This window comes from Petaurus breviceps, unplaced genomic scaffold (assembly GCF_028583685.1).
Source record: "Petaurus breviceps papuanus isolate PSGF00001 unplaced genomic scaffold, PetGlider_PUasm1.0 186, whole genome shotgun sequence".
In the NCBI taxonomy this organism is placed as follows: domain Eukaryota; kingdom Metazoa; phylum Chordata; class Mammalia; order Diprotodontia; family Petauridae; genus Petaurus; species Petaurus breviceps.
In genome coordinates, this window is record NW_027185798.1 from 8849317 (window position 1) to 8871291 (window position 21975).

General features: G+C 52.7%; 1 protein-coding gene across 1 annotated transcript in view; it reads left to right on the plus strand.

Annotated features, from left to right (window-relative positions):
* Positions 1-21975, plus strand: part of LIMK1 (LIM domain kinase 1) — a 34164-nt gene that overhangs the window by 5416 nt on the left and 6773 nt on the right. The window contains exons 3-15 of the mRNA XM_069089497.1: positions 5818-5956; positions 6505-6614; positions 7364-7570; positions 10202-10307; positions 10430-10617; positions 11454-11637; positions 12125-12211; positions 15660-15791; positions 17181-17240; positions 18007-18072; positions 19175-19331; positions 21182-21237; positions 21710-21867. Coding sequence (XP_068945598.1) covers positions 5818-5956; positions 6505-6614; positions 7364-7570; positions 10202-10307; positions 10430-10617; positions 11454-11637; positions 12125-12211; positions 15660-15791; positions 17181-17240; positions 18007-18072; positions 19175-19331; positions 21182-21237; positions 21710-21867 — 1650 coding nt within the window. The remainder of the gene's footprint in view (positions 1-5817; positions 5957-6504; positions 6615-7363; positions 7571-10201; positions 10308-10429; positions 10618-11453; positions 11638-12124; positions 12212-15659; positions 15792-17180; positions 17241-18006; positions 18073-19174; positions 19332-21181; positions 21238-21709; positions 21868-21975) is intronic.

Sequence of the window (21975 nt, forward strand, 5' to 3'; positions counted from 1 at the left end):
CTCTCTCTCTCTCTCTCTCTCTCACTCTATAGTTTAGCAGCACAAGGCTAGGCCCACAGTACTGAATTTCTACACCAGAAAATAAGCATGTTATTGACTACTAAACCAAACTCACATTTATCAGCATTAAATGATTGTGGGATACTCTTTTCTTCCATCTTATTGAATTTAAATTTAATAATAACAAATTTAATTTAATAAATTGATTAATAATAAATTATATAATGATAAAATAACTTGGATTTACATTTTGACTGTTTACCCTCTCTGGGCCTCAGTTTCCCCATGTGTAAATTCAGGGGGGGGCTGAATGACCTCTAAACACCCTTCCAGTTCCCATTCTGTGATCCCACTTGTGTGACCTTGGGCAAGTTCACTGCATTCTCTAGTCCTGTTTCCCCACATGTAAAATGAAAGGTGAGCAGAGCTGTGATCCTGTGAGGGAGGACCTTGGACCAAAGATGTCCTAGGACTGGGAACCTGGCACTTCATTGTCTAGGCCTCAGTTTCCCTCTCTGTAAAATAAGGAGCATGGGCTCTGAGGCCCCTTCCAGCCCTAAATCTATAGTCCTAGAGTCAGGTGCTAGATCAGGTGGTCAGAGGAGAGGCTGCCCTTTTGAGCCTGGAGTAAGGCTGAGCCCCTGCTATCTCCTACCCCATCCCCATCCTCTAAAACTTAACTGACCCCAGGAACTTGCAGGCATTCTTTAAACTGCTCTCCTTGGAAAGTTGGGAAATGGGGGGAAGAGTTCTTGCCCCCATTCTCTCCTTTCTCCCATCCCTGGCCTTCCACGGAGCCTTCGGCCACACTAGCCCCACCCCTGGGTGCGTGGTTTCTAGGGGTGTGGACTGGGGCTGGAGGCAGGGGTGGAGTTGTAAGCCCTGACCACGCCTTAGCTTCCTCTTTGGTCCCCTAACTTCCCTGGAGGCCAGAGCTGCGGAGGATGCTGGCCTCAACCCTCAGGAGAAGGTACTTCCTCGCCAGGGCCAAGTAAGTCCAAGTAGATCCTTCTCTCCCCCAGCTCCCAGTGGAGCGGCTGCCTTGAGGCTTCCTCATTTGAGGTACCTATCCCTTCCATAGCTCCTTGCCCCCCAGGGCTGTCTGTGACCGAGGGAGAAGGGAGGGGGGACCAAGCTTTGGAGAACTGAAACATGGCAGCTTGGATGAAGGAGCCCGTGGTTACGTGGGCTGACCCAGGCCTCTCCCCTATAGCTCCATGGCCCTGGTCTGGGGCCACCAGGGAGAGTCCGATCCACCCCCCCATGGCCGGCTGGTGTCAGAGTACAAGTCCCTCAGTTTCCTTGTCTGTAAGACGAAGGGACTGGCCTACATCACAGGTTCTTCACCTGTGCTCTGTGAACTTTTTGTAATATCTTTTTTGAGAACTGCATGTCACATAATTATAATCCTATGTATTTTATTCATTGGTAAATGTGACTCTGAGCCAGGGTTACCCCTGGACTCTTCTAATTAAGGCCTCTGAGGCCTTCTGCACTGGGCATCCCAGATTAGATAGTAGGACCAGGGGCCATGATCCTGCCTGGGGTAGAGGATGGCTGGGGGGCAGCCTAGAGCCAGGAGGACCCATCCTGGACCAGGGTCTCTAACCTCAGCACCCTCACTCTACCCTCCTAAGACTATAGTTTGCTGAGGAGTTGTTGCCCTGCTTTCTTTAGAGAAGACCTTCTTTTCTGCTGGAGAGCCACCAACACCTGAGAAATCAGAACTCCTCCATCGGGCCAGGAATGGACCTGGGACAGTGCTCTAAGGGTCAGTCGGTTGGCCGACTGGCCGGCCTCCGACCCTGTTCCTCCCTTCTGGATTGGAGAACGATAGATTCATTTTAGCTTAGATAGTAATCTTAGGTTATCTTTCTCCCTCACCCCAGTGCCCTAATATTATTTACCTTAGTTCTCAGTGTGACCCCTTCATTTTATGAGAAAGGCAGTGGAGTCCCAGAGAAGGGAAGAGACTGGCCCAAGGTCACCTAGATAGTAATTAGCAGAACGGGGTTCTTGTCTTTCTATCTCTAGGCCATCCCAGGACACTGGTGACCAGCCCAGTGCCCTGAGCGATTCAGACCTCTTCCCTCTTCTCCTTCCCCATCAGCTTTCTGGTTATTCTTGGCCAAAGCTACCTGGCAGGCTTGACCAACATCCCCTTGGCCACTGGCATCTGGCATCCTCTGGATGGCTCATCCCACTGGAGGCACAGGCTGCCCTGTGCTGTGAGGCTGACCTTGAGGGCTGCGTCTGCTTCTCCTAACGAAGGCCCCTGCCCAGCTCCCTTTCTAGGGAAAAGCCTTCTTCCCTGGGAGGGAGGGGATGGAGTTAGAGTGTAATCCCTACCAAGGCAGGGAAAGGAACTTCTTTTGCCATCATACCCTCTTCCCCATCACCTTGTGCCTGTTTGGAATACCCCCATGCTGTGTGGACCATTCAGTCCAACTCAGCAAGCCTCTAATTAAGCACCCTCTGCCAGTTGCCGTACTAGCTGGTTACCATTTTTTAAAAATGAAACAGCTTCTCCCCTCAAGGAGTTTGTACTCTATCCAGAAGAAGCCACATGCACATAGACAAGCGAATAGCATTTTTTTGAGAGGAGAGTGCTTTCTGGGGGAAACATGAAAGGTTTCATAGATGAAAGAACCGTCCAGAGAAGGAGGGCTTCCTGGAGGCCGGAGTGAGGAAGGAGGACACCCCAGGGCTGGGGAAGGCCTGAAGACAGGAAGAACCAGACACCTGGACATTTGGCCCCAGGAGCTGAGGCTGGAGGGGAAGGGCTCCCAAGGCCAATCAGAGCAGTTTGTCTTAGCACTTAGAGGCTGTAGGGAGCATAGAGAGTTTCTGAGCAGAGCCCTGGCATGGTCAGACATGTGTGGTAGGGAAAAGGTGACTTGGGAAGGGAAAAGACCAGACTCTAGGAGGCCACGTAGGTGGTCTTTAGAGTAACCCAGGTGAGACGGGTTGAGGTCCTGAACCCAGGTGTGGGCCAGTGAGTGGGAGAAGGGGGCAGGTGGGAGAAAGGTCTTGGAGGGATGTTAAGCAGGGAATGATGAAAGGATCATATGGGCCCCTGGCCCCCAGGTTTAGCCTGGCTCAAAAAACAAATTGTCTGTCTCTCAGGGCTCCCAGCAAAGATGGCCTAGTGGGAAGGCTGCGAGGCCACATGCTGGTCACTTCATTTCTGGGACTCAGTTTCTCTCCTGGTGGGAGGGATGAGGCTATCTTTAGGGTTGTTTTCGGCAGCAGGAGGAGATGCCTTGGGTTTTCCCAGATTGCCTGCTGTGGATGGGGGCCCAGGCTCCTGTTTCACATCCGATTTCTCAATGCGTCCTCACTGTCTGGGGCGGGGGACTAAGGGGCAGGAGGCTCTGACGTCACCCTTTTCCTCTGGTGCGGCAGAGACAGCAGAGTGAAAGTGAAGGAGACTTTTAAGATTAGTCTGGATGTGGAGGCTTCTGAGTTTCCTGAGTCTCCAGGAAAGCACTAGGCTGTTAGAGGGGCCGGGGCAGGAGGAGGGCTGGGTTCCCAGAGGCTTGGGTGCCCTCGTCTTCACATTCTCTGTAAACTGAGGTATTCTGGGGGTGTGAGGGTGCCGGGGTTCTCTCCTGTTATTCTTAGGAGGGCCCAAGAAAGCCTGGCCTCAGAGTGGGACGCTGAGGCACGGACCGCCGGTCCTTTTTCTCCTGCCTCCCAGACCCAGGCCCCAGCCTCAGATGGACTTTTGGGAGAGCTGGGCATCCTTAAAGCAGCCCTTTCTTGACAGAGGCTTGGGGAGGGGGAGCAGAGAGGGACGAGGCTCATTTGTGTGGGCGGGCCCTGAGCCAGCTCCCCTTGGGATGCGGTGGGATACAGCCTGGTCGGAGTTAATGGGGTGCCTGAGCCCCACCCCCACTGGCCCTGAGCCGCCATTGGCCAGGACAGCCCTGCCTGGGTTCAAGTTCGCCACTGAGCTCTTGGTACTGGAGTGGGGTCTCCAGGAGGCCACGTTTCTAACCTCCCCCTCCAACTGTGCCCTGAGCACACCTGGATCACTCTCCCCACTTCCCTGGTAGGGAGGCAGCCCCAGGGCCTCAGAATCCCCTTCTCCCAGGCATCTCCTTACTGCTATGCTGTCTTGGGCTCCCCGCCACTCCCACCCCATACAGTGCAGAGCTGGTACCTCCCCTCCCCCTTCTCTGCCCTGGGGGTGCTGGCTGGGCAGAGGCGTAGACAGCCCCGCCCCCTCCCCTCTGTCTCCTGGGCTCTTGGGGGGGGGGAGGGAGCAGAAGGCGCTACAGCTCGCAGACAATGAGGAAGTAGCTGGCCGCCCCTTAAAGGGAACGCTTCTCTGGCTGGCTCCGGGATGCCGCGGTCTCTCCTGCCTGGCCTCCCTCCTCCTCCTCCTCCTCCTCCTCTCCTTCCTGTTTGGCCAGACAGCCAGCCCTTTTGTGTCCCTCTCCCCCCCAGCCTGTAGAATTCCAGCTCTGCTCCTTAATCAGGTCTGAGCCCGGGGGTCCTCACTCAGGAGGGGGGATCTCAAGTTGCAGTAGCCTGACAGATGATGTCATCAGCCTGGCTTCCTGCTTGGGGAAGGCAGATCACATTCCAGCCTCAGGGGCCCACCGATCCCCCTCCTCCCCAACTGGGTTCTTTCCTGCAGGTAAAAAGGCTCCAAACCCAGAGTCCGGGGACCTGAGCTCCACAGTTAGCTAGCTGTGTGACCTTGGGCAAGTCTTTGAGCAGCCTTCCCGGGCCTCGGTTTCCCCATCTGTAAAATGAGGGGTTTGAGCCGGATTCCCTCTGCAGTGCCTTCCATTGATGATAATCTGTTGGGATGACCTTGAAAAGTCTCAAAAGGATTTGCTGATCCTGCGTCAGAGCCAGCCTCTGCCCTCAGTGACACCCCCAGCCAGCGATCCTCTCCCGAAAGCCTCCCTCCTCTGGGGGACTTTGTCTCTCCACTGAGTTTCTTTGCAAAATAAGGAGACCACCAGGGCTGGGCTCTTAACGGCTGTTCAAGCCTGTGGATTCCTTCCCTGAATCATGTTTAGATGCTCAGAATAAGGTCTGCAGCATCCCAGAAGAAGCTGTTGGAATACAGTGATCGGAGATCCCCCAGCCCAGGCTGATCGCCTTTGGTGCAGAGGGCCTCTAAAGGCGCTCCCACCTCCAAGGCCTCCTGGGAGCCCAGCCACGCAGACAGTCCAGGACTTGGGCTCAGAGGACCCGAGTTTTAACTAGCTCTTGGGCAGACTTTTCAATGTCTGAATTTCAGTTTTCAGCTCATGGATCTGGCGCAGCCTCAGAGGCATCTGGTCTGACCCTCTCATTTTACAGATAAGGAAACTGAAGCCAAGGGGTGCTTGTCCAGCTCACACAACTGACAGGGAAGCAGCGAAGTGGGATTTGCACCCTGGTCCTGGTCCTTTAGTCTCACTTCCAGGGTACCACTGGTTCCACCTTTGTAGAGTGAGGGGATCAGACCAGATGTTCGCTCAGAGCCCTGAGAGCTCACAGTCGTGGGACCAAAGGGTCAGAGGTTTTAGATATTTCTTAAGTCCCTTTGAGCACTAAAGTTCTGTGGTTTGGTTATCCAGATCTGACATTTCTCCCCCACCCCTCCCAGTACAATCCAGTTCCAAAGCCTTTGTTGTTTCCTTGTGTGCTATGCCAGTGTAGACTGGAAGTGCCCCCTTCCAAATGCTGATGGACCAGAAGGCCTGGCTGCTGGGTGGTGGCTCATCCTGGAAGTTCAGCATGTGAGCAGTGCAAGGTTGGACGTGGTCCAGAGGCAGGGCACCCATCTGAGCCTGCTCCTTGTCTCTGGCCCAGGTGCTGTGAGTGCGGGGCCTCCCTCTCCCACCAGTACTATGAGAAGGATGGGCAGCTGTACTGTAAGAAGGACTATTGGGCCCGCTATGGCGAGTCATGCCATGGCTGCTCTGAGCAGATCACCAAAGGGCTGGTCATGGTGAGTACCTGCCACACATGCGCACACGTGTGTACACACACACACATACACACATTTAAATATCCCGTTATCGTGGGGGCTCTTCTATCCCTGGACTTCCTTCCCCATTCCTAGTACACACTCATTCTCTTTCTTGTCCAGGCCTGACTCTGCTCTGGCCTGTGATTAAGTCCTTTGTCTTTAAGTCCATAATTTGCCTTTTAGAATTTCAGGTCTCTGAGGAGCCAGGCTAGATCTGACTCAGCCTTCTCAGAGCTCTTGGCCTCTGTAGTCCCATCTGAACTCTGTATCTCTTCTAGCACCTAACAGCATTCTGCACACAGTGGCTGCTTAAGGAAGGTCCATAGGATGGGTGGATGGATGGATGGATGGATGGATGGATGGATGGATGACTAGATCGGTGAATTAAGTTGAATCATTGAATCAGTGATTGGCGAGACTGAGGAAAGTGTGGAGGCCCCTGGCTAAGAGAAGCGAATAGAATACAAGACCGTGTCCATCATGGGGAAAGAGGACAGACTCCCAACTCTTTCTCCCTATGTCTCCAGGTGGCAGGGGACCAGAAGTACCATCCCGAATGCTTCATCTGCCTCACATGTGGGGCCTTCATTGGAGATGGGGACACTTATGCCCTGGTGGAACGATCCAAGCTCTACTGGTGAGTTCAGGCCCAGCGAGTGGCCAAGACAGGAGGCCCTAGGCTCTAGCTCTGGCTTTGCCAACAAGTTCCCTGTATATTGTTGAGCATGTCATTCTTTGGGTCTCAGTTTCCCCCCTCTGTGAACCGGGAAGGACTGAGCTAGATCATTGTTTCCCAGACCAAGGTGTCTTGCAGACCAGTATAATAGCTAATTTTCCATGGCCTCCTGACCTTACCCTTGAGTCTTCCAGAGCTCTCAGTCAGTTGACAAGCATTTATTAAGCCAGGCACTGGGGCCACAAGTATAAAGAATGAAACAATCTCTACTCACAAAGAGCTCGGATTCTATTGGGGGAGACGAGTCCCTATGAAAATATATACAGTATCAATAACAATGTTAATAAATACATACACAAATGCACAAAGTAGGGTGGGAGGGAGGGCAAGAGCACTTGAGGAGGAGGGAGTGGACCAAGAAGTGAAGCCCTAGAAATGAGGAAAGCCTGAGATTGGGAGAAAAAGGAATCAGTTGTTTGTAGAGTTTAAAAACTATGTATTCATCCTCATGAAGCTTTTTGCAGATCCATAACAATTTGTTCCCAAAAACAGTGGCTTAGCCTGTCTTTAAGGGCCCTTCCAGCTCTCACATGCTGATACAGCCTGGGGGCCAGGACTAATTAGGGCATGTTTAACCATGGTTTCTTTTTCCTCCCTTTGCCTGATGTCTGTCTTTCTTCCTCTCTCCTGGCCACCTCTGCCCTCCCCAGTGGGCATTGCTATTACCAAATGGTGGTGACTCCAGTCATCGAGCAAATCCTGCCTGACTCGCCGGGCTCCCGCCTCCCACATACAGTCACCTTGGTGTCCATCCCAGCCTCCGCTGATGGCAAGCGAGGGCTCTCTGTGTCCATCGATCCGTCCTATGGCCAGCAGGGCTGTGGCTCTGAGCACTCCCATACAGTTCGAGTTCGTGGGTGAGCATCCCTCTTGGGGCCCCTCAGATGGTGGGAGGGCAAAGGTGGGTCACGTTGAGGGTACAGCTCATGTGGCCTTTACTTCAGCCTAAGGACTAGGAGGAAAGGAACTGGCGCTGGGACCAGGAATTTTGAAAATATGGGTAAGGACTTCTTATGAACCACAGCTAGAAGGTTCAGGCTAAGTTTTGGGGAAGGAGCAAAAACTTAGAAGTCTCAGGGTTTGGCCTCAGGGCCTTGGTTCACTTCTCTTCATACAGGGAATATGGTGCAAGATCCCAGGCTCATGGAACTGCAGAGTTTGAGGGTTGGAAGGAATGCCATTGACCATGGTGGTCCCACCCTTACCTAAGCAAGGGCCACATACAGCCCATAGTTGATGGGTGATAGCCCAGGAGCTGATCGGAGCTCACCACCTCCCCAGGCAGCCCTGTCCACTTTGGGACCGCTTTACTGTTAGGAAGGGCTTCCAGCTGTCAGGCCCAAATGCTGCATCCCACTCATTACGCTGGTTCTTCCTTCCAAGACCAAACAGAACAGATCTGACCCTTTGTCTTTATGACAGCCATCCAGATACTTGAAGAAAACAGTCCTATTTCTCCTGAGCCTTCTCTTCCCCAGGCTAAACCTTTCCATTTCTTCCACCCCATCCTCGTATGACATGGACTCAAGGCCCTTGGCCATCCTGGTGGTCTTCCTCTGATCGCTCTCCAGTTTTTCAATGTCTGTAGTGCCCAGGGCTGAACACAATATGCCATAGGCATTCTGAACAGGGCAGTACGATGGAACCACGAGCCGGTGATTCCTAGAAGCCCGGCCCCATCGCTCTCCAGAGCAAGGAGCTGCCTTCTGACCTAGGGTGGCATCTCCACTTCTGGGCACAAACACTTCCAGATTGGAGGCGGTCCAGAGGAGGACAGCAAGGATGGCTGCCAGGTCTGGAGAAGAGAAGATGTGGGGTGGGGCAGGCAGGGGCTGGGAGAGGCAGCAGTGGGGCTGTCATCTGGAAAAAAGGGTAAGACTTGTCCTGCTTGGCCCCTGAGAGTGGAACTAGCACCAGCAGGTGGAAGTTAAGTAGGGAGAAAGATAGTGGTTCAACAGAACAATAGTAAGTCAAGTAGATGCTAGAATGATAAACATTTATTAAGCATCGACTGCGTGCCAGGCACGGTGCCAAGCACTTTACAGATATCATCTACTCTGATCATCATAACAACCTGGGAGGCAGGCACTCTCATTAGTATTCACATTTTACAGTTGGGGAAAGTGAGGAGGGTGGAGGGTAAGTGACTTTCTCAAGGTCACACAGCTAGTAAGTGTCTGAAGCTGGATTTGAACTCAGGTCTTCTTGACTCTAGGGCGTGAGCCATGTATGGACTGTGAGAGCTCTCCAGCAGTAGATTTAGGCTCTTCCTGAAAGTCCTGAGTTTCCCTTCACTGGAAGTGCTCAAGCAGGAGCTAGAGGGAGAACCACAGAGAGGCCTCCTGCACAGTCAGGACTAACTGACCCCTGAGGGTCCTTGAGGATTCCCCCAATTCCTGATCCTTTCTGTCCCCAGACTAGAGTCTGGGCAGGGGCATGGAGCCTCGAAATCCAGGCTTGTCCTAGAGCCAATCTGGAGACTCCCGTGCCCATCAGTGAGCATGCCCCCCCTACACCCCCTTCCAACTCTCAGCCAACAGACAAGCACTTTTGTTAACTGCCTTCTCTGAGCAGGGCCCTGGGGAGACAAGGACAAGCAGTGAAACTTGCCTACCCTCAAGAAGCTGACATTCTGGCAGGGGAGACACCATGTGCATATACAAGCAGCTAAGCTAAGGCCCACCGGGAAGGAGGCAGAGCCTGGCCTCAGGTGCCCCAGTTCCTCCAAGTTTGGGGAAGGAGCCTTAAGGAATGGGACTCAGCTTGTTAACTCTGTGCTTCCTAGAAGGAAATGCGTTTCAGCTGTAGCTCCTTAGTCTTTTCCTATGAATGCATTTTTTTTCTTTTAAATTAATTGGAAACATGATTAAGCAGGAAGAATGTGGGATTTGGAATCAAAGCCTAGACTCAAATCCCAGCTCTACCTGTGTGACCTTGGGCAAATCACTTCCCTTCTGGGCCTCAGTTTCCTCATCTGTAAAATGAAGGGGGTGGACTAGAGGGCCTCTTAAGACCCTTCCAACTGGGAATCTACAATCCCCGAAACTAGAAGGTCTTGGCTAGGTGAGATGTAGTTAAATGGGGCCCCAGTTGGGCAAGGGAGAAGACTGATTAGCAGCTATGAGACTGCTCCTCTCTCTCTAGGCCCAGGCCCTACCAATTGGAAGTAGAAACACTTTGCTAAGTCTCCCTGCTGCTCCTGGTCCCTCCTTTGGAGGCTAAGAAGAATAAGCCCAATTTCTCTTCTGTGTGTTGCCAGATCCTGATCCCACACTGGACTTGGCAGTGGTCTGATTGTCAGGACTCCTGGTGGGGGTCCTGTCGTTGGTGCCCATGGTCTGACCTTTATTGCTCCCTAATGATGGTTCTCTCCTCTGTTAAATGTGGGAGTTTGTCCAGATCATTCCTGTGGTCTCCATCCATTCTGACTTTCCATGACTGCATGGCAGTTGATGTCTGTCCAACTCTTCCTATTCTGTGCCCTGTAGAGTGGACCCAGATTGCATCAGTCCAGACGTGAAGAACTCCATCCACATTGGAGACAGAATCCTGGAAATCAATGGTACTCCCATCCGGAACGTCCCCTTAGATGAGGTATGCCCCGCAGGGGGGCCTTTCAGCCTGTGCTGGAGGTGGGCACATAGGAAAGAGGGAAGGGAAGGGCTGAAACGTTTCATTCCTTCTCATCCAAACACACCCATTCTTGCTCCCTGCAGATCGACCTGCTGATCCAAGAGACCAGCCGCCTACTCCAGCTGACCATTGAGCATGATCCCCATGATGTCCTGGCCCATGGCACAGCTCCAGAGGCCAGCCCTCTGGCAGATCTTCGAAGCCCACTGTGCTCCCCAGCCCGAACCCCCAACACAGAAGCAGGGGGCCCTGTCCGGCAGAGGCCTGTCCTGTAAGTCATCTCCAGAATATACCCCTCAGTTCGGGGCCTTCAGACAAGGGCCAGGGCAGAAAACAAGGCCCACCTTCTCCCACCATTACTTTTTCAGGATGTTTCCCAATTTGAGAATAAGCCATAGGGTCCTAATGAAGAGGAAGTTGTTTTTGTAGACGGCTCCCTCTGCTGACCATTAGCAACTTCTCTGACTAGGAATCGAGTGTAGTCATTCACCCCTGTGTGTAGCTAAGACCCTTTGGAAACCAGACCACTTAAGACATGGTCCCCCTGGACTGACCTCACCTATAGGCAGACCAGGTATTGTCCTCTGACATTAGACAATTAATCAAGATACATTTATTAAACACCTCCTGTGGGCATTGCACTTTGCTAGGTCCCGGAGATAGAAGGATGAAAGTAATATATCCCCTGCTTACATCACCCAGTTAGGACTCGAGCTCACATTTAGATATCCCTGCAGCCGGAGGATAAGTACTCGTTCACACTAAGGTGTGAGCAGCTAGGTAGGGTGTAATAAAGCGGGGCTGGAACGTGAGACTCCTGAGCCCCTTAGGTGAGTGAAGGAGCCGCCTCCACGGGGGAGAGGGACTCCAGTTAGAATCAGGCTTGCAGAATTTGATCATTTTGCTCAGCAGTGTCCTTAAATATGCCTCTACCATGGACGAATGGAGGGGCAGTAGGAGAAGGTTATGGTAAGATGGACAGAGGGAAGAGGTAGTTCTGGAGGCAGGAGAAGACTCTAGCCCCACCCTCACCCCACCGAGGTGGGGAGTAGGGAGCCGAAGAGCTCTGCCCCAGTCCCTAGATGTCTCTCTTGTTTGTGCCTGCAGGAGAAGTTGCAGCATTGACAAATCCCCCTGTGGCAGCTCCCTGGGCTCCCCTGCCTCCCAGCGGAAGGACCTGGGCCGTTCTGAGTCCCTCCGCATCGTCTCTCGCACTCACCGCATCTTCCGGCCCTCTGACCTCATTCATGGGGAAGTGCTGGGGAAGGGCTGCTTTGGACAGGCCATCAAGGTATGACCTCTCCCTTTGCCCCAAGGTGGGTGGGAGGGCATGGAGAGGTGAAGGACTGCTGAATATCACTCAACGCCTCCCTCCTCTCGGCCTTCTCCCTTATATTTAGAGCATAAAAGCATAGCATGTGAAATCTAGAAGAACCATTTGAATTACTCTAGTCCACAGCTTTCCCTTTACAGATAAGCAGACTAAGGCCCAGAGGGGCACAGTTATTAGCCTGGAGTTACACGGCAAGTGGCAGAACCAGAATAAAGAAGTGAAATCTGCCTCTCTGCTCGTACCCTAGTCTTCTCCCCCATACCACCATGGCTGCTGCCTGACTAAAGCCCGTGGTTGACTTCAGTTCTGCTTCTACCATAGTTCCTCTGTGCTTGTGACCCACAAGGTTTTTCTGCTGAGCTTCCCTCCTCTCTGGAGGACTTAGAGCAGCAGGGCCTTCTGACAGCTCCCTCTGGGCCAAACCCGACATGGTGATTTCCCCCAGGTGACTCACCGGGAAACAGGCGAAGTAATGGTGATGAAGGAGCTCATCCGATTCGATGAGGAGACACAGAGGACGTTCCTCAAAGAGGTCAGTCTGGCGCCAACGGCTGTACAAGCATCCATTTCACTTCGAGCCAAACTTCAGTTTTGGGGTCTTTTTTGTAATTTGTTAATTTTATTCTCAGGTTTGCGTTCTCTTCTTCCCTCTTCCTCCCACTGCCCCCTTAAGACCAAAACCCCCAAAACTCCAGGCCTCGGTTATCCAATTTGTAGATCGTAGAGAGTCTTGTGAGCTAGAGGTTAAATTAGGAAAGGCCCCTGAGATCCAAGACTTAGAGTTAGAAGTGACTCTAATCCAGCCCCTCATTTTACAGATGTCGAAGCTCATGTGGAGAGGTAAAGTCACCTGCCCAATGTCACACAGGCAGTGAGCATCGCCGAGAGGAGACCTTTGACCCCAGAACCACTGGGATCTTTCCACTAAAGCAGAGAGAATAAAACCCACTCATGTTGTTCAGTAACTTAGAAAAACCTGTTGATAGGAACCATAATAACCATTTATTAACTAGTCATTTGCAAATTAATCACTATTATTAATGCTGTGTGCCAGGCATCGTGCTAAATGCTGGGGATACAACAAGAATAGGCCCTGCCCTCAAGGTGCTTACCCTCTAAAGGGGGAAGCGAAATGTGAGCAACGAGGGGGATAAAGCAGAGACCAACCTCCGAGGGAAGGCACGAGGCCCCTGTAAAAGGTGGGGCTGTGGCTGAGACTTAAAGGAAGCCGAGTCAGGGGATGGGCATCCTATTGGAGCGAGAGTGAGGGGTCCAGTGTCGCCAGATCCTAGAACAGGCGGAAGCTGTGAGGCAGGCAACTACAAGGGTAGGAGGGGACCAGGCTGTGAAGGGCTTCCAAAGCCAAGCCGAGGACGTTGCGCTTGATCCTGGAGGACTAGAGTCTGTTAAGTGGGGTAGGGGGTGAAGGCCGCCAGGGTCCAATGGGCACTTCAGGGAGGCTGCGTTGTTCTCGGCCTTGGGTGGGGAGACACTCAGTCCAGGAGGGAGGCGATGAGGGTCTGCATTTGGTGGTCAGAGGAGGCAGGGGGCATGTCCAAGAGATGTGGGGAAGGAAGAACGGACAGGACGGAGGGAGTGGCATTAGGGATGATGAAGAGTTGAGAATGACACCTGAGTTGTGAACCTGGGTGACGACAATGATGCTGATGCCCTTAAGTAATAGGAAAGTCAGGTAGAGGAGAGAGTTTGCAGAGAAAGGTAACGAGTTCGATTTTGGACGTGTTGCGTTGAAGAGTTTGAGATGTCCAGTAGGCATCTGGAGATCGGAGACTGGAAGTTAGAAGAGAGGTTAGGGCTGGATATCCCATTCACTACAACAGCATTTCCAAACCTACACAAATGGTGACAAACAATCATCCACACAGAAATAATGAATGAATCCATGAGAACTGATGAGATCCCCAAGTAAAATGCTATCGAGAGGGAAGAAAAGAGGGTCCAGGAGGGGGACCCTCATGGTCAGCGGGCATGCCTTGAATGAAGATCCACCAAAGCAGACTGAGTATAAGGGGAGAAATCGGGCAGAAGAGAGACTGTGAGCCAGGCATTGACCTCATGGAGGGGGGGCGGAGGAGAGTGTCTATAGATGATAGCTGCCAGATTCTTGATTGGGTGAAAACTAGGAATTGAATGCATCTCCAAGGGGGAGGGGCTGTTGTGTGATGGTAGTAGAGGGAGAGTCTAGAAGTGGCGATGGGGAACAGAGATTCTTCCAACTTTCCCACCAGGGCCAGTGAGTTGGGGGAAAGGGGGCAGGGAGGCCATGATCTTGAGTGGAGGAGTGGAAGGGCAGTGTCGTCTGATCAGAAGGATCAGAGAGGGATGGTCAGCAGAGCTAATACAATGGCAGCTTCAAGATCACTGAAATGGGGAGAGTAGGAGGGGGTTGGAATGTGCTTGTCTGAGGAATGAGTTCAGGCAGGTTGTTAGTGTTCCCAGGGGACTGGAAGCCAGGGTCAAGGTGGGGTGGGCCTGACGTGAGGTGATAGTGGAGAGTGATCAGCAGGACTGGGCCGTATCAGCATAGGGAGGTTCCAGCGAGAGAATAGATTTCCAGAGAGCTAGAAGGTTATGTAGCCCCACCCTTTCATTTTAGAGATGAGGAAACTGAGGCCGGAGATATGTGACTTAGCCAAAGACGACCAGCATTAAGCATCTGTAAAGATTGATTAGAAAAAGTCACCTTTCAGAAAAGTCTGGGCTTCTTTGACGGTGCCCTCTTTTGAAAGTAGAGATGGGGGGACACTTGAGAGTTCTGCTCTTCTGTCAGCCTCATCTACCCTTAGTTCTCAACAGCAAGGGTCCCCCCAGCTGCTTGACACCATCCTTTTCAACCAGATACAGACCAGCTTCCACTCCCTGAACAAGGAGCCCCTATTCTCCTGGGAACCCAAGAACAAAATGTTTCTTTCTCTTGCCTCTATTTAATTCTCCGGCCCTGAGGGAGATGCTCAGACTCATCAAGACCGCCAGTCGAGAAAGGAATCCTCTGTGTTGGGGGATGGAACTCTTCACAAACTCACCCAGAGTTTCCAGCTTGGAGTAACCTTTCCCAAAGGGGCCGTTTGGGTCACTAATATTATCCCAAGTTCCCTGCTTCCTGTCCCAGCTGGATCATCTGGAGGACGTTTTTAGCTGCCCTGACCCCAGGCTCTTGATTCCCGGGACTCAGGCTGCCTCTTCCTTTAGCTCTGGGCCCCTCGTCCTGAACTGGCAGGAGCTGACTAGACTCTGCTGTGGGGCCGCACCCCAGGCACCCTAGTGTGGCCAGGGCTGTTCCTGGGATTGTGGAGGGTGTCTGTAGTACCTGATAATTGGATAGCTGCTGTCTTTGTGATCTTATCCTGCGAGACTCCCAGAGCTGTTGTAGCCACACCTCCTTATCTCCTACGATCCTCCCATAGCCATGAAGCGGCCCAAAGTTATTCACCCAAATATTTGCTAAGCACTTACTGTATGCCTGTGATCTCCAGAGTCCCTCACCTAGGGAGCAGACAGCTGGGATGGAACAGCTCCAGCACGGGGCTAAGAACCAGGGGACCAGAGTCCTGGGTGCAGCCTTGCCACCAACACAAATCTAAAGGATCCTAGATTTAGAGCCAAAAAAGAACATTAGACACCATCTATTCCAGTCCCTTCATTTTCTAAATAGGGCAACTGAGGCCCACAGAGGTGACATTTGTTGCTTACCCAAGGTCATAGAATAGTAAATGGCAGAGCCAGGATTTGAACCTGGATCCCCTGACTTGAAATCTGTCTCTCATTCTCCTATACCATACTGCCTTCTCCTGGTTACTGGTTTCACAGTGCCTATGGAAGAGAGGAAGATTGGGCTGGGGAAATGGGCACATGTACCACAGGGGGCTATGGGCCTGCAAGAGGTAGAAGAGTCCTTCTCCAGCCTTCCACCTGGAGCCACAGCTGTTCGGTGTAGGACCTGCCCTTTGTTCGCTCCTCAGGTGAAGGTGATGAGGTGCCTGGAGCATCCCAATGTGCTCAAGTTCATTGGGGTACTCTATAAGGACAAGAGGCTGAACTTCATCACTGAGTATATCAAGGGCGGCACCCTCCGGGGAATCATCAAGAGCATGGTGAGTGTGTCATAGTGGTCAGTGCTACAGTGGGGATGGGGCTGAGAGCTATAGAGGGTGAGTGTGTCAGTGGTCAGTGCTACAGTGGGGATGGGGCTGAGAGTTATAGAGGGTGAGTGTCATAGTGGTCAGTGCTACAGTGGAGATGGGGGCTCAGAGCTATAGAGGGTGAGTGTGTCATAGTGGTTAGTGCTATAATGGATTTGGGGGCTCAGAGCTAGAGAGGGTGGGTGTGTCATAGTGGTTAGTGCTATAATGGATTTGGGGGCTCAGAGCTATAGAGGGTGAGAGTGTGTCAGTGGTTAGTGCTACAGTGGGGATGGGGGCTCAGAGCTATAGAGGGTGAGTGTGTCATAGTGCCCAGTGCTGCAGCAGGGATGGGGGCTCAGAGCTATGGATGGTGAGTGTGTCATAGTGCCCAGTGCTACAGTGGAGATGGGGGCTCAGAGCTATAGCTATGGACTTCCCTGAGCCAAGAACTGAATAGCCCTTAGGTAACCAGTAGCATTTGTGAGACAACTGGATGGGGTCAGCAAGAGGCCAGAGGACTAGTTCAGCACCAGAGTCGGGGCCCGGGCCTCTGTCTGGTGATAGGATCAATTTGTCTAGTGTTGAAGGTCTAGTCTGGATGCTGAGGTCAAGGGCCCAGTCTGAGCGCAGAGTCAGGGGGTCAATCTGAGGAAGGAATGAGGAAGAAAAGAAAAAAGTATTTATTTAAATAATCCTTTGCTATGTGTCAGATACTGTACTGATACAAATCCTAGAAAAAAGACGGTCCCTGACCACAAGAATCTTACACTCTAATGGGGAAAGTCATGAGACATTAAAAGGACCTAAAGGGGGAAGCAGGGCAATGGAGGTATTCAGAATGAGGGCATAACTTTGAAGTCCAGAAAGTCAGGAACAAGGCCAGGAGAGGTATGGAGGCAAGCAGGCTTGATCCCCTTTACAAAATGTAGGCTCCAGGGGGAACCCACTGATGAGTGAAGGGGGTTGGGCCAAGGGCAGTGGGATCACTCTGGGGCAGGGGTCAAGGGGTCATTCTGGTACAGGGTTAAAGGGTCACTCTGGGGCAGGGGTTAAGAGGTCATTCTGGGGCAGGGGACAGGGCCAAATGAAAGGGTCGACCAGGAGCCAGGGGATAGGGTTGTAAAGAAATGAGGCAGAAATGGGCCTCATTTTAGAGCTAGGACAAATAGTTTCCAAGAGTATTGCCTTGACCCCTAGCCAACTCAGAGAGAGCCCAGGGATGCCCGGCCTCTGCAGCATGGCCTGAGGCTGTCCTGCTGCTAGATGGTGTGCCTGGGGATTGCATCCCTGCTAGCCCAGCCTTGTCCCCTTGCTATCTTTTGTCATGGCTCAGTGGTGCTCCCCTTTCTATCACCACAGGATAGCCAGTACCCATGGAGCCAGCGGGTTAGCTTTGCCAAGGACATCGCCTCTGGAATGGTAAAGGGGCAGGGGGCAAAAGGAAAGAGGGAACAAGACAGAGGGCTGTGGGAGGGGGTCCAATGCCCCTGGGTGACAGTAAGGAGAACTTTCCCTGCCACTGCCTTTCACCGGTCTTTTAAAACATTGGAAATTCCACCATTAGGTAGAATTATTTCTTTACTACTAAGGTCAATAGTTTTGTTGGTATTTTTCCCAAGACCCCATCCTTTTTTTTTTTTTTTTTAAAGCAATCGGGGTTAAGTAACTTGCTCAAGGTTACACGGCCAGTTATTTCTGGGTGTGGTGCTGAGTGCCTGAGCCTGGATTTGATACCCAGGCCATCCTGACACTGGAGCCAGTGCTCTTACTCACTGAGCCACCTGGCCGCCCCAACCTTATCCTTCTTGACCTCTTGGCAGCACCCCCTCTTCTGTATCCTCTCTTCCCTTGGTTTAGATACCTTTTTATTCTGCTGTGGTTCCCTTCCTACATGCCCCATACTTCTCAGTGTCTCTCTGAGATCTCCATTTAAAATGCAGATTTCCCTGGGATGGGGAACACATAAATTCCTTCACAGGTCAACAGCAGCTTGCCCCAGGTTTGGGCTGGAGTGGGGCACCAAGGGAAGCCAGATCTGGGGTTACATCTGCCCTCGGAGTGGGATGACATGGATAGTATTCGGGGGGCAGAGGCCTAGACCTGGGGATTTCTGTCACCTTGGGCCAGGGTCAAGGGAAGAGGGATCACAGCCCAAGCCCACCTTCCACCTTCCCTTTACTCACAGGCCTATCTGCATTCCATGAACATCATCCACAGAGACCTAAATTCCCACAACTGCCTGGTGCGAGAGGTAAGGGCATTGACAGCCATAGTCCTGGGGAGGGAGGGCCAGGAGCCAAAGGCTTTGTGAGACTCCTCTGTCCTTCACTCTTCTTTCCTCTCTGTCTTTCATATCTTTCTTCCTTTCTGGATCTTCCTCTTTCTCTCTTTTCCTCTCTCCCCTCTCCCCGCTTTTCCCCTCCCTTTCATTACTTTTCTGTGCCTCTTTCTTTGTATCTTTCTCTTTCCCACACAAGACATCTGTGGCCTCCCAGCTTCAGAACAGTGTCCCAGTGGGACCCCCAAAGCTGTTGGGCTTCCCCTCCTTCTGCCCTCTTCCCACCTTCCTCTAGGGACTGTAGGCTCCCTGCGCTAGGCTAAGCTGTGAGGGAGACAGAAGAAATGAGGGGCAGGGTCCCAGCTCTCTGGGAAGTCACAGCCCAGGTGGGAGATGACTCACAAAACGTCTGACAGCACCCAACATTGGATTGGGGGGCTCAGCTGAGAAGAGGGGAGGTCAACATAAGCCAGAAGAATGCCGGAAGGTTTCCTGGAAGAGATAGGAATTGAGGGGGGGGGGGGGGGTCGTTATAAGTTCAGTCAGATTTGGGTGGGGAGAGAAGAAGAGAGAGGAAGGAAGAAGTGGGTGTTCTTAGTGAGGGACACATTGGGAGGAAGCGGAGGCAGGAATAATTACTATGTGTGGAAAACAGCTTCTTGGACATTAGAGGGCCAGTGTGTGAAGCTGGCCATCTCAGAGAGAGCTGACCCCCGTGGCAAAAACTCTGACAGTCGTGTGCTTATTCACCCTCTCTGAGGGTCGAGGGGGCCCCTGACTAGCAGGGATGAGTCCCTAGCAGGGTCAAGGAACAAACCCAGGCCCATGGAGCCGCCTCCACTGGCCTTCCCTGCCCCTTCCTCCCAGTGATTCCTTTGGGTGGGGTGGTAGGATGTCATAGCTGGGAGTGCCCTTTGAGTTCATCCAGGCCAACCCCTCATTTGACAGATCAGGAAGCGTCTGGGGCTGGTTTTGACCCCAGTCTTGTTGACTCTTCAGTCTGGTGTTGTATCTGCTACTTACCTTGGAGCTAGATGTCTGTGGGATCTCAGGAGTTCTCTCTCTCAATCCCCAGAACAAAAATGTTGTCGTGGCCGACTTTGGGCTGGCCCGGCTCATGGTGGATGAGAAGAACCAGCCCGACCAGCTGCATAGCCTGAAGAAGCCAGACAGAAAGAAGCGGTACACCGTGGTGGGGAACCCCTATTGGATGGCTCCAGAGATGATCAATGGTGAGTGCCCAGCTGGGCTCGGGCAGAATGACCCCTGCTACCATCACCTCCCTGCCATGGCACTGTGGCCCACTGGAAAGGAGCTCCTCTGTACCTAACACCTAGATGTGACCTTGGGCCTGTCTCTAGAGCTGTTGCCTCACCTGTGAAATGTGTGCCTTCTGTCCATCAATCAACCAATAAGCATTTATTAAGCACCTACTGTTTGCCAAGTCTGAGTGGCTCGAGAGCTGACCAAGTGGGCAAGGCTTGTCTCCGAGTGCCTGCCTCTGACATCCTGCCTGTGCGACCCTGGGCAGGGCAGGGCATTGCTCCATGCCCAGGCTTCTTTCTAAGACTCTTGAGTTTTAGAGCAGGTGCCTGTCTCCTGTATTAGAGGAAACTTCCTTGTCAGTCATTCCTGGTACCCACGAAATCCTAGTGTGGGGCCAAAAGGAAAAAAATACCAAGAATGAAACAGTCCCTGCCCTCAGGGAGCTTCCATTCTAACAGCCCGTCTTAAAGGACACTGAGAAGCCCTGGGCATGTAGTAAGGGAACCATAACAGAAAAGCACCATCTAAACCCAAGGGAAGAGAGGATACAGTAGGAGGGGGGTTGCTGCCAAGAGGTCAAGAAGTAGAGGGTCGTGGGAGGGGGGAAACTATTGGCTTTAGCAGCAAAGAAATAATCAGCTCCCTTAAATATGGGCAATATTAAACTGAGAGCCATTCATAAAACCTGTAGACACAAAAGGGAAGGAAGGAAAGAGAAGACAGGTGAGGCAAGGGAGTCATTGAAGGGCTGGCTGGGGATGGGCTCGAGGGCTGGTGTTGACAAGGAGAATCAATCAGCTTGGTCTTTGAGATCAAGGCAGGGCAGGAGAGGATGGGGCTGATGCTGAAGGGATTGGAGGTGTGAGACTGGAGAGGAGGAGGAGCTTTGCCTTGGCCTGTCCTCCCACTAGACTGATCTCCTTGAAGGCAGGAGCCCTGGTCCAGTGCCTGGCTTGTAAATGCTTAAACACTCGTTGACTGATGAAGTCAGTGAGACTGATGGCCTTAGTATTGAGCCAAGTGTGACTGTTGGGAGGGGGGGAAGAGGGTGGCGTAGGTGGCTTGGTGAGAGGTTTAGAGGAGCCAAACTGCCGGGTGGGGTGGGGGGTTGGGGGGGGGGTTTGGGGGGGGGAAGGGGGGGGGGGGGGGTGATGGTCAGTCAGGGAAGGGGAGGAGGATTGGCGTGCAGGAGGGAGGCTGGACACCATAGGTCTGTGGATTTGCATGGCTCCTTCTAGAACGGTTCTAAAGCCCAGGGTCAGGAGCAAAGGCTGAGGGCCCCATAGTTGGGTCTGGAAAGACATGAGCAGCCAAGGGGACAAAGGACTCCCAAGGGCAGGCCAGGCTTGTGAAGGGAGAAGAGTGAAGCCAGAGGGAGGACGAGTGGCTGGGAAATCAGGGAGGAGCGAAGGGACCCGAGATTTCAGTGACAGCCAAGTTAGGGCATCCATAGGTGGCTGTCGGTGGTGAACTGGCCAACTCCTGAAGCCTGTCCCCTGATGAGGTGTGAAGGGAGCTGAAAGCCCTTCCAATGATGGAAAGGCCTGAAAAGATGAGATCATGGATTGCTGCCATATTGAATTAAACAACCAGCATTTATTAAGCACCATCTGTTGCCAGGCACTGTGGGAGGCACCAGAGATACAAAGATAAAAGTATGACAGGAGCTTGTAGTCTGATGGGATGGTTACAGGCAGGGTCCCCTCCACCTGCTAGGAGCACCCACGGGGGCTCATACTCCAGGCCATCTCCCCACCCTCCCAGGCCCAAGCTGCACCCCCAGCTTGGGGCATGACTGCTTCCCCTCTTCACCCAGGGCACAGCTATGACGAGAAGGTGGACGTCTTTTCCTTCGGCATTGTCCTCTGTGAGGTAGGTTCCACCAGGGTCTGGGTGAGTCAGGGAGAGGTCCCCTGGTCTGGCACAGGGCCTGAGCAAAGGGCTTTGCCTGAAGGTTCTGGCTGGAGGCAGGCGAGGTCCTCTCTGAATGTTCTAAGGATGAGCCCTCGTCCACGTGTGTGGAGATAATCCTTCAGGCGTCTTCTGACTCCATCCCCCCATTAGCGATTGTCCCACTGGTCCCTCTTATCATCAGAGATTATACTGTGCCTCAGTTTCCTTACCTGTCCAATGAGGGAGTTGGACTCCAAGGCCTCCTAGGTCCCTTCCAGCTCCAACAGCCTGTGGGCTTCAGGAATGTCCAGGGCCTATCTCCCCAGGGAAGACGCTCTTGCTTCTCTCCATGGAGCCGCTTGGCCAGGAGGACGTCAAATGCTGGCACTTTGGCCGTTGCAGTGACCAGCTGGCAGCATGTAGAGACATCTGGTCTGTTCTGGTCCACTAGATCATCGGCAGGGTCAATGCCGACCCCGACTACCTTCCCCGCACGATGGACTTCGGCCTCAACGTACGAGGTTTCCTGGATCGATACTGTCCCCCCAACTGCCCACCCAGCTTCTTCCCCATCACCGTCCGCTGCTGTGACCTTGACCCTGAGAAGAGGTGAGTGGCTGTATCGGGAGATCAAGGGAGGACCAGGTTCTCATGAGCAGCAAGGGCCGGGGAGAAGAGGAAAAGCAAATTACAGGAAGGATAAGTAGGGCTGAGGGC